The 11,791-nt window shown below is 56.0% G+C and overlaps 1 protein-coding gene across 6 annotated transcripts; it reads left to right on the forward strand.

Annotated features, from left to right (window-relative positions):
• Positions 1–1,739: 1,739 nt before the first annotated feature.
• SFTPB (surfactant protein B) lies at positions 1,740–11,493 on the forward strand. 6 transcript variants are annotated; one of them, XM_019714557.3, is made up of 11 exons: positions 1,740–1,820; positions 2,160–2,290; positions 2,528–2,599; positions 2,951–3,076; positions 3,616–3,762; positions 3,987–4,076; positions 7,373–7,556; positions 7,705–7,865; positions 8,699–8,779; positions 9,264–9,348; positions 9,475–11,493. In XM_019714557.3, the coding sequence occupies exons 1-10, from the start codon at positions 1,757–1,759 to the stop codon at positions 9,324–9,326; spliced, it is 1,119 nt and encodes a 372-aa protein (XP_019570116.3). In that variant the 5' UTR covers positions 1,740–1,756; the 3' UTR covers positions 9,327–9,348; positions 9,475–11,493. The 6 variants fall into 6 exon arrangements, with proteins under 6 accessions (XP_019570116.3, XP_074188373.2, XP_019570113.3 ...); XM_074332272.2 differs by having other exon boundaries at positions 9,553–11,493; XM_019714554.3 differs by having other exon boundaries at positions 10,243–11,493.
• Positions 11,494–11,791: the final 298 nt, after the last annotated feature.

Genomic DNA, 11,791 nt, shown 5'->3' on the forward strand with positions numbered 1-11,791 from the left:
TTGATGGGAGCCATGAAATCACTATTCAGAAAACTCCACATAAACACATAGTTTTGTATTCAGTTTGGTGGATTTGCGACTACTCCATTTGCCTTTCCCTCTGGGCACACAGGAACATTACATCTGCCAGCTTCCCCGCGGTTTAGCGGGAACATGTGACCGAGTTCTAGCCACTGAACTGATGGAAGAAATGAAGGACACCACTCCCAGGCCTGGGCCCCAAACCTTCCCTCACTATCTTCCACTCTTTCGTTCTGTGCCCTGCAGCCAAATGCACAGGATCCCAGGGGGACTCCAAGCTCCGAGGGACGGCAGGGCAAGCAGGGGGGGGCGTCTGGAGCCCTGAGACTGAACCAGAGCCTCCCCACCCGAGGCACTGCGACGTGGGTGAGAAATAAGTGCGTCCTGTGGGAAGCCAGTGGACTCCAGGGCTTTGTTACAGCAGTGAGACTACCCTGACCAATACAGCCCTGCAGGCAGCCGTCCACCAAACCCCACTCTCAGTCGGGCCTGATTGTATCCACACCAGATACAGCTGGGACTGTTTGTTTGACACTAAGTTACAAGCACATGCCAATCCCGCCTTCTTGAGCTTGTATGGAACTAACAGGGCTCCCAGCCTTTGGTCACTCATGTACATACACTCTTGGTCGACTCCCATGATGGCCACTGTGTTTGTCATGTTGACAAGGGCTTGAGGCCAACAGAAGCTACACAAATCCCTGTGTGACCTCGAGGGTGCCACTTGACCACCGTGTGTCCCACTATTTTCCTCATGGTACGAACCCCTGCCTTGCCCACACTGTGAATATTGGAGCACCCCCCAGCGTCTAGAGGGCTCCTCAGTAATCAGGTAAACTGATCACCCAGGTGACGGCAAGGAGTGAATGCTCTCCTCCCTCCACTGGCAATCGTGTCCGCCCCAGCGTCAGAGGGTGTTTTTTCTTGGGTGTGCCCTGCCCCATGGGGCCTGACCCAAGAGCCTCCGCAGGTGCAGAGGACAGTTTCCTTCTCCTCAATCTCCTGCTGTGACCCAGCCCCCACCCCGGGGACACGGTCACATCCCCTGGATGGAGCTGTCCTAGATCCCCCTGGGAACCTCGCTCCCATGTCCTTGTCTCAGACTTCCCAGCATTTTGTTTCCTCTTGTTTCATGTAAACACTCTTCTGACTAAGGTCAACCGTGAACCATGCGTCCATAGAAACAGAGGAGTTTCTGGGAGGAAGGGTAAGGACGAGGAGGGTATGTGGCCTAGGAGGGTCCTCTGCCTACAGGAGGTCTGGGGACACGCATGAGCTGTGAGTTTGCCCTCTGATGCTTGCCCGGAGTCAAGAGCCAGGCAGGAAGCTCTTCAGAGCTTTGCTCAAGAGCAGAGGAAGCCCAACAGGCCTGGGGTGGGGAAGGGAGGGGGTCACTCTGGCTTCCCTCGCCTTGCCTCAGTTTCCCTCCCATAGCCCAGAGAGATGGAACCAGATGTGGAGGCTCAAAAGCCCCCTGGTTAGAGGGAGCCAGGGGTCCAGTCTAGGCCCATGGGAGTTAAGGCAGGTTGCAAAGGGAGCAGGAACAGGCATGGGGGAAGGGGCAGGCAGGAGTGTCTCTGCTGGGAAAAGGTGGGATCAAAGCACCTGGAGGGCCCTCCAGGACAAAGGCAAACACTGAGGTCACTGCTGCTGCCGCACAGCCCTGCCCCCGCACCCCTGCCCCCAGCTATAAGCGCCCTCGCCCCAAGCAGACCATCCAGGCTGCGGAGGCATCATGGCCAAGTCACACCTGCTGCTGTGGCTGCTGCTGCTGCCCACACTCTGCGGCCCAGGTGCCGGTGAGTCTCCCCAGCCTCTCCTCACCTCCCTCCGACCTGGGGCCAGGTGTGGACAGGTATCAGGGCCGTCTCCACCATTTACTGAGCCCTGGCTCTGTGCCAGGCATTTCCCTACTCTGGGTATTATCCTCATGTTGAAGATGAGCGAGCTGAAGCTCGGAGAGGCTCCAGGGCTTGTCCAAGGTCACACAGCTGGTGGGCACTAGAGCAGGTGGAACCCAGAACTGACTCCTGCATGTTTAACGGCCACGCGTTACCCATGAACCTGGGTTTGGAGTGTGGGTGAGGTCAGGGCGCCAGATACGGCCTGGATCCCAAGGTTGCTCTGGCCCCCAACAGCAGCTGTGTGGGCCACCTCGTCCCAGGCCTGTGCCCAGGGCCCCGAGTTTTGGTGCCAAAGCCTGGAGCAAGCACTGCAATGCAGAGCACTGGGGCACTGCCTACAGGAGGTCTGGGGACACGCAGGAGCTGTGAGTATCCCCCATGGACCCACGGGACTGAAGGGTGGGGGTACAGGGCCTCAGTAGGCTCTGGATGGGCCTGAGGGATTGGAGGAGCCCCCACATGGGATGGATGGGGTGGGATGAGGCTGCGGGCAGTTGCCTGTGCCTGGGGGTGCCCTGTCGCCCTCTACCTGAAAGAGCCTCACGCACTTGAGCTGGGAGCATGCCCCAGCTCATGTCTCCCACTGTGGGACCCCTCCCCAGGATGACCTGTGCCAGGAATGTGAGGACATCGTCCACACCCTCACCAAGATGACCAAGGAGGCCACTGTCCAGGTGATGAGCCCAGACCCTCGATGAGGCTTGGGAACCAAGAGATGGGGGACAGGGAAGGGAGAAGAGGTTAGCCCCTTAAAGGGGCCATTTCCAGGCCATGGGTGAGCCCTCCAGGTGCTTCCTGGCCAGAAGAGGGCGCTGGGAGTAAACTCGGTTATTCCTACGGGGAAGGGTCCCTACCTGTGCCCAGCTACTTAACTCTTTGGTGCTCTCTGAACTCCAGTGCCCTGGGGAAAAGGTAGCCAGTCTGCCAGGTGGTGGCCCGTGCAGGGACTCGGGCAGAGGCAGACCTCAGGGAGGCTAGGCTGACTGTCCCCTTTCCATCCTTGTTGGCTCCCGCCTGCCTGCCAGGATATGATGCGGAAGTCCCTGGAGCATGAGTGTGACATCCTCCCCATGAAGCTGCTGGTGCCCCATTGCCACCAAATAGTGGACATCTACTTCCCGCTGGTCATCGACTACTTCCAGAACCAGATCGTGAGGGCCCTGCCCTGCCTGCCATGCCCACCCAACCCAGAGACACACACACCCACAGAACGCCAGCCCAACACACGCACCACACACGCAGACCCTGCCCACAACCGGTCCAGGAAACAGTGCCCCTCAGCCAGGCACACAGCTCACAGCCCCAGCGGCTCAGCTGTACACAGCGGGCCTGCACACTTACGAGCACCACACACACCCTTCACACAAACACACTTGGTCACACACTCAGCTACACACTCAATCTCACACAAAACCAACCCATTACAGACTCACACATACACTCTCACATACACACACATGTGTACGTTTATTCATTCTCATGAACATACATGCTCTTGTTCATTCACAGACATTCCCAGATACCTGCCCCAAAATCTCCACATGGCCCCATCTCTGCCTTTTGTCTCCCCCACGTTGTAAACCACAGCCCCACCCAGTCTGCTCCCCCACTCCAGGCCCAAAGACAGTGGTCCTATTCCCTGAGTCCTTGAGCCAGCCTGACCACCCCTTCTCCCTGCGTTGTTCCCTAGAACCCAAAGTCCATCTGTGAGCACCTGGGCCTGTGCAAACCCGGGCGTCCAGAGCCAGGGCAGGAGCCGGAGCTGTTGGACCGTCTGCTGGACAAGTGGGCCGTGCTGCCCCAGGCCCACCAAGCGAGGCCCGGGCCTCAGACACAGGTGAGGGAGGCCCCATACTGGTGGCCCCTCACCTGATAGGTGGGGATCCAAAACGCTAGGACAGAGCCAAGGCCTGCGAGCACTTGGGCCCTGGGAGAGACAGAACCGGGAGACCTCTAGGCAGAGCCTGAGGCAGGAGGGGGAGGGGGGCAGAGCCCGGAGGATGCCCAGTGCCCAGCCGCCCAGTGCCCAGCCCAGCTCCCACCTGTCATTCTCTCCCCCAGGAGCTCTCCGAGCAGCAGTTCCCCATCCCCCTCCCCATCTGCTGGTTCTGCAGGACTTTGATCAAGCGGATCCAAGCTGTGGTTCCCAAGGTGAGCCCCACCCCCACAGCCCTACCTTCTCCCACCCCTCCTCACACGCCCTTCAGGGGCCAGCTGGCTGCCGGAAGTTAGGAGGAGAGCCATTCTCGTGCATTGCCCTCACCCTGCAGACCCTGGAGCTCAGGCTCAGGCTCGGTAGCTGCCAAGCCTAGAGTTCATTCGTCAAATGTTAGGCCCCCACTATACGCCAGGCAGGCACCATGCCAAGCATCAAAGCACAAAAATGGACAAGACCCGGTCTGGTCCTCCAGCAGTTCAGCACCTGATGGAAAAGAATCCCCAGTGGTCTCTGTAGAAAAGGTGTCTTAGTTTTTCAAAAGGAGAACTTCCACAGATGGACTCCCCTCCCTACCTGTGCAGAACTTGGAATCTTCCAGACCTGTAGTGACCATCGCCCAGTCTTCCCGTGCCCTGAAATGGGGCCCAAGTGAGGAGAGGCTCTGCGCCATCAGCCCTTCTCAGATGGACCCCCCTAGCCATCTGGTCACTGAGGGCTCATGGCAACAGACGAAGTCCCTGCTTTCCTGAGTTGGCACTGTGGTGGAGAGATCCTCTTTTTTTTCGGGTAGTAATAGGTTCCGAGCAGAGAATGAAAACAGATGAGGTAAGCAGTTCTCCACTGTTTGGGCAAACCCTTGAGCAGATGCCAAACTACCTCCCCGGCCACAACTCTCCACAAAGCCCCACCATAAGCCCACACTGACTGCTTACATTTCAGCATTTCCGCGGCAAGTTTCCCTATAGTGTGGGCAACTGTGGACAGGCATCTAGGCAGGAGTTGGAGCCAGCTTGAGGGTTTAGGATGCAGGCTGGTGAGAGAGGAGGTGACAAGTGTCACTCTGGGCAGGAGACTCTAGGCTAAAGAAGCACCTGCTGAGGTCCTTCCAGAAGGGGCTGGGCCAGTGCCACTACCACCTGGTGCCACCCTCCTCCAGTCCTCCATAACTAGGACCTGTGACAGCAGATCCACGCTAGCAAAGGTGCCCATAGAAAGCAACATCCTGGTCACCATCAAGCTCGGCTTTCCTTATTGTTATTTACACTGAGTGCCAGCACACCTTCCTAGAGACCCACAATCAGAGCCTGCTGACCTCTCACAGATGCGAGAAAATCCCTGTGGGAAACCCAGGTCTGCTGGATGCCAGCTGGGTCACTCTGGCTGTGGGTGGATGTCTGGGTGGGTGGGTGTGGGCACCAGGGCCAAGGGGAGAGCAGCTCAGATTACCCAGTCCAGTCAAAAAATAAAGTAAAAATGAGGTGATGGACGGTGACGTGAGGGTGGGGTTTAGGCTGGTTGGTCAGGGAGAGTCTCTGAGGAGGTGATGATGAAGCTGAGACCTAGAGGTCACCAAGGCCCTGATGGGCAAAGGGCCTCAATCAAGAGTGAGCTTGGCAAGCTTGAGGAACAGAGAGCCAGTGTGGTTCCAGCAGGCAGGCCTGCGGGAGTAGTCGGAGAAGGGAGCAGAAAGGTAGACACAGCAGGGCCACGTGGAAAGAGCTAAGCTGAGGTAAGAAGCGCGGATTTGATTCTGAATGCGATTTACAGCTAGTGAAGGGTTTCAAGCAGGGGATGCCATGATCTGATTTATTAGAGAGATCACTCTCCCGCTGTTTGAAGAATGCATTGGGAAGATGGGAGGCACGTGTGAAAGCAAGGAGAATATTTAGGAGATCTCTGCAGACAGCAAAATGAGAGAAGATAGGGGAAGGGATGGAACCAAGAGGGGAGACAGGATGTGTTTGGGAGGTCGGCTCAACAGGATTCGGTGACGAATGGGACTTGGGGAGTGAGGGCCAGCGAGGAACCAAGGATGACTCTGTGGACTTCAGCTTGAGGAAGCAGATCCTTGATAACGCCACCAGCTGAGGTGGATAAACCTGAGGAGAAACAGGCTTGGGCAGAGCAAAAAAGGAGTTCTTTCCTATCAGTGATAAGATCAAGACACCTTATATGACATACAAGCCGGCAGGCGAATACCCAAGCCTTAGGGGAAGGGTCAGGTCACAGACAGCAATCTGAGAGTTTCTGGCTATGGACAAGATTTAAATCCAAGGGAATGGGTGGGGTCAGCCAGGGACTGGTGGGGACAGGGTGGGGGAGGAGGCCCGGTCAAGCAAAAGCAAACACAAGCCAAAGAGCGGGAGGAGGACAGCCAGTGAAGTGGGGGGACGCTGAAAGGAGAAAGCATTTCCAGAAGGAAGGAGTGGTCACCGCGGCTGGAAGCTGCAGGGAGATCAAGACGACCCGAGGACTGAGGACAGAGGTTGTTGTGACCTTGAGAGCTGTTTTGAAGGCGTGATGGGGCAGAAGCCCAAATCGAGTGGGCTCTGGGGAGAATGGAGGGGAAGAAGTGGAGCAGCGAGTAGGGACAACTCTTTTAAGAACTTTTTCTGGGAAGGGGAGCAGAGATGGGTGAGGTTTTTGATGCTGGAAGTCACATTAGCCTGTTCACATGCCGATGAGACCAATCAATGGGCAGATGGGAGAAGTAATGAGACAGGACAGTGAGGACAGTGCAGGGTGAAGCGCTTGTGAAGGTGGGGGCAGGGCCATGAGTGGATGGGGCAGAGCGAGAATCACTCATCTGCCATCGCAGCAGTAGGGGAGGCCGAGTGTGGGTTCCCATGCAAGCACGTGGGCACAATTGGTGAAATGCACTTGTGTGGAAGGGATCACACTCCAGAGGATACACTTCCCTGTGCTTACTCCTAGCAGGGGCTGCAAGCAGGAGCGGGGGGCAGGGCCAGCCTATTGACTGTAGGTCCTTTACATGTATTGGTCGAGTGAATGAAGGAGTGAAGGCACGAGCCAACGTGCTTGCCACCTCCCTCCCTGCTTTTCAGCTCAAACCCTGTGTTTGGAACTGTGGTGGGTGGGGAAACATCTGGCTTCCCCCAGAGCTCCTGAAACCAGGAATGCACTGGGGACTGTCTCTGGGAGCCATAGACTTATCCTGGCGTCAGGAGAGAGAATACATAGATGTGGTTCCACCTCCCCTCCAGGCTGTTGTTTGACCTTGGCAATGTCCACATCTCCAGGCTAGCCGTGACCCTTTCAGCAAGTCCAGTCTTTAGAGTCAGAGCTGGTTCATGGTCTGGCTCCTATGCTTGCTTATTGACTCTGGGTAAGTCCCCTGGACTCCGTGATACTCAATGCCCTTATCTGTAAACAGCATAATAATTCTCAGAAGGAAACGAGAGGGTGTCTACAAAGTGCCCAGCTGGTGCAGGCACAGAGTAGATTTGCAAGGGAAGTTCCACCCTGCCTTCTCTCGGCCCTGCCCTAGGGTGTCCTGGCGATGAGTGTGTCCCAGGTGTGCCGCGTGATACCCCTGGTGATGGGCGGCATCTGTCAGTGCCTGGCTGAGCGCTACACTGTCCTACTGTTGGATTCACTGCTGGGCCGTATGCTGCCCCAGATGGTCTGCGGCCTCGTCCTCCGGTGCTCCAGCAAGGATGGCTCTGAGATGGGTGAGCCTGTGGCCCCAGCCCTGCCACTGCCCACTCTCATCCCCTCCCCCCAGCCCTGCACAACCCTCTCTCCAGTCCCCCTGCACTGCACCAGCAAGGACAGGAGCTGAACACCTCTGGAAGGCAGCCTTGACTCTTTCCTGCCTAGGCCTTGCCGCACTGGGGGCGCTGCCGGGAGAATGGCTGCCGCAAGACTCCAAGTGCCACCTCTGCATGTTCGTGACCACCAAGGCAGGAAACAGCAGTGAGCAGGCCATGCCACAGGCAATGCGCCAGGCCTGCCTCAGCTCCTGGCTGGACAGGCAAAAGGTGCGGACAGGCAATGGGGCCTCAGGACACAGGGTCTGCCCGGGGTGGAAGGATGAGCCAGGAAAGGCTTCGCAGCCAGAGACACACAGAGTGGGCTGGGCCCCTGCCCTTGAGGAGGTCAGACAGGACATAGGCCAAACAACGGTGAGATTATAATAAGGCAAAACCCGCTACGGTCAGGAGTGGCCTCTGGACAAAGGTCGTAGGCTTGGAGGAGCAGCAGGCCTCCCCTGGAAACAGAGCGTGAGGCTGGTTATACATCAGGAGATGAGTAATGCTGGGGCCACCTGTGCAGGGCAGGGCCGGGCTCTCTCTGTGGTCCCAGTCCTGTCTCAGCAGCATCCCTCCTCCCAGTGTGTCTCACTGGGGATACACCAACCTGCCAAAGGAGAGATCCTAAAGTCCCAGGCCTAACTGTGGGTGACAGTAAACTCCCTTCATAAACTAAGACGGATCCAAGGCGACAGCTTTACGAACAGTATTCTTCTGGCCAGCAACTTTCAGGGCTCCCCTCTGCCCACCATATCAGATGTCAAGACCAGATGAACTTTAAGATTTCCTCTAGAACTGAAAAATGGGAGGAGGGCATGGTGGTAGCTAAGATTCTGGTCCTCTATGTGGGTTTCAGGACCCTCCGCCAACGTCTCTGGCTTTCCCGACAGAAACCTACATTTCAGCCCATGCCAGCTATTCAAGGGGCTGATGCCTGGACATGCACCAGGTCACAGGGAGCCCTAGAGTGACCCAGATAAGTGGAGAGGCCAGGACAGCCAGGCAGGAAAGGCCTGAAAGGGGCCTAGGTCCACCCACGCTGTGTCTGTCTCCTTCCGCAGTGCGAGCAGTTTGTGGAGCAGCAGTCATCGCAGCTGCAGAGCCTGGTGTCCAGGGGCTGGGACGCCCGCGCCGCCTGCCAGGTACGGCCTCCCCTCCCAGATGGTCCTAGGACTTGCTCAGCTCCCAGAGCCCCCACCCTCACTGGTCCATGATCTGCAGAGGTCTCACTGTCTCGGTCCAGGGCAAATCCCCCACCACCACTGTTTTAATATAGCAAAGGAAAACTCAGAAGGGTCAAGAAGAAGCCGCGAAAAGAATGAAAAAGGAGGAGTTTGGGAAGGGCGGGAGCAGCTTTAAGGAATGTGGTGTGATGGACATTATGGGATGGGGTTGTTCTCAGAGCCTGGGGGTGTGCAGAGGGGGGTCCTGGGGGCTCTGGACCCAACCCAGAAGCTGGAAGGCAGTGGCTTGGGGAGGGGCCTGAGGGGGTCTAGGAGTTCACAGCAAGAGCACCCACCAGGGGGCAGGTGCAGTGAGAGCTGCCCCGCTGGGAGGAGCCTCCCGTGCCCTCAGAGCTGGAAATAGGGAGTAGAGGGCGAGGCCCTGATGCTATCCCTGTGGCAGGCCCTGGGGGCGTGTGCGGCCGCGCTCGGTCCTCTCCAGTGTGTCCACAGCCCCCACTTCTGATGAGAACGCAAAGCTGCGCCAGGTGAGTCCAAGCCCCCAGTTGGGGACAGGGATAGTGGGAGGGTCCTGCACCCATCGGGAGGGGGTCCTCTGCTCCCCAAGCAGGAAGAGGCAGCCATTGCAGCTGGCTGTTCCATCCTCCTCACAGGCCACTGCTCACGGCTCCTAAGGGCCCCTCACAGCTCACCCTCTCGCCTCCCTCATCTTCACTCTTTGCTGTGTTCAGACCAAGGCCAACCTTTCCTGAAACTCAGGGGAAATCATACTTTGCTGCCCCAAAGTGTCGTCTCCTCAGGAGCCAGGAAGTCTGCCATCACCGACCCTCCCTCCTGAGTCACCTTCCCTCTCTCTGAGGCCTTAGGATGGAGGGGTCACCTGCAGCCCCTGTAACCAGGTGCTTCGGGGCAGGGCAGTGACCCTGAGAGGGACGGACACAAAAACAGTAGCCGTGAAGTCTCTGGAGAGCACACTTGGTCCACTTTACAATTCTGCTTAGAGCCAGACCCTAACACATTGGTCACTTGTTCATTTCTTGACTCACTTTTTTTAAATGTAGTGCGTGCCTGTGGCCAGGCCACATTTTAGTGGCAAGGGCTAGAGCTATGACAAAACAATGAATACCCTGCCCTCCTGGAGCGCACACGCCAGGGTCCACCTCTTCCATCTTGAGGGGGGAGCCCAGCCCTGCTCCTGAAACGCTCCAGAATCACAAGCCCCTGTGGGAGGCGGTGGGGAGGAAATGCCTGCCCCAACTCAGGCCTATCCCTCAGGGACCAGTTTAATATTATCTCTCCCCTACTGGTGACAGCTAGTAGGAGCTGGGGGCTGCCCAGGAAACTGGGAGCCACCTTTCCCCAGCTCCCAGGGCTCCCGCAGCAGGAAGAACTGGGCCTTCTCTCTCTCTGTGTTGAAACAGGAAGAGCAGTGGGTTGGGAGAGGAGGCCTGGGTTCCAGTGCCAACTCTGTCATCAACTGACCACTGGTCCCCAGCCAAGATATGCCACCCCCTCGCTGGTCTTCATTCTCCTCAGTGGCAAAGGGGAGCCAAGTGAGGCCCAGTGAGGCCATCTCCAGGACTCCAGAGCTCTCCCACATGACAAGGCGACTCCTCAAGCTCCCTGCCCCCAGTGAAGAGAAGCCTTCACTCTTCCCCTCCTCCTGTCCCCAAAAGGACCTCAAGCTGGCGGATCACAAGCCTGTAACTTGTGCCTTCAGTCCTGTCAGTCTTGTACATCCTACCTATAACCAGAGCCCCAAACCAAAGCCACTTCCATCCTCTGTGGGTGTGACACGCGGCCAGGGCAGCGTATTCTGGAGGTTGTCTGTGAGAAACGGCTCCAGCCCTGTCACCCCACCGCAGCCAGCTCAATTCCCATAGATGCCCCGGAGCTGGGCCGCAGTCCTTCCCCAGCTCCTAGCGGGCGGTGGGGTAGAAGCTGGGCCCTGCCCCACTCGATCTCCATGTAGGAAAGACACTCGGTTTTACAATTATTTTGCTAACACTGTCACAAAATTCAAACTTCAGAAGAATGAAAAATGAGAACATAAAGTACCATAAAAGATGGACATGAAATCTTTAAACGGTTTTTTAAAAATTCAGGACATACCTGGCGTGGTCAGGGGCTCAAGCGGGGTGGGTAGGTCACTGAGCAAACTTTCAGATTAGAAATGTTCTGCGGCTTAAGAGCTATTGCTTTGTTGAGATGTCAAAAGGGGTTTTCTTTTTGTCTTTTTGTAAAGTGAACTTCCAACTTTTGTTTGAAATTGCAGGCTGATTCGCTTTCTGCTATGATTTATCTCCTCAAAGCTCATTTGGGGTTGTGCACGCGAAGGATTAGTCCCTATGTAATACAGCGCCTGTAACAATGCTTACAAAGTCTTATTTCCTTGTACTAAAAAGCAAAGGACACTGTCCTTTAAGATGCTGCAGAAGCCACAGACTCACCCCGAAGTTAGCTGTGTGGGGGCCTACCTCACTCCCCTCCTTGACAGAGAAGTAGATATCTGTATCACCTCTCCCTCTTCAAACTGCTTCCAGCCTGGCCCCCACCTCTTACTCTCCCCTCTCCCAGAATCTACCACTGTGACAAAGTGAAGTTGTTAGGGTACGAAAAAATCAAAATATACAGAAAAACGAATAAATAAACCTTTAGCATTAAAGACCTAAGTGCCTGGAAGTATCCTGTTATTTATACAAGAACTTTTGTCATTATATTTCCTATTATAAAAGAAATACATGTTTATTGTAGAAAATTCAGAAACTGCAGACCAAACACGAGTTGGAATCATCCACAATCCCACCAATCCCAGGAAAGCACTATAGTAGGATGTATACTTTGACACTGAGTTACAGACTTTTCAATCCATTTTCTGCAGCCCTCCACCATTCAAGCACCAAAGAAGAGCTTTCTAGACAACTTGCTCTTGAGGTAGGGATAACACACACAAATCCTTGCCTCTGAATT

Source organism: Rhinolophus sinicus, chromosome 2, assembly GCF_057876585.1.
Source record: "Rhinolophus sinicus isolate RSI-liver-muscle chromosome 2, RSI-T2T, whole genome shotgun sequence".
Classification (NCBI taxonomy): domain Eukaryota; kingdom Metazoa; phylum Chordata; class Mammalia; order Chiroptera; family Rhinolophidae; genus Rhinolophus; species Rhinolophus sinicus.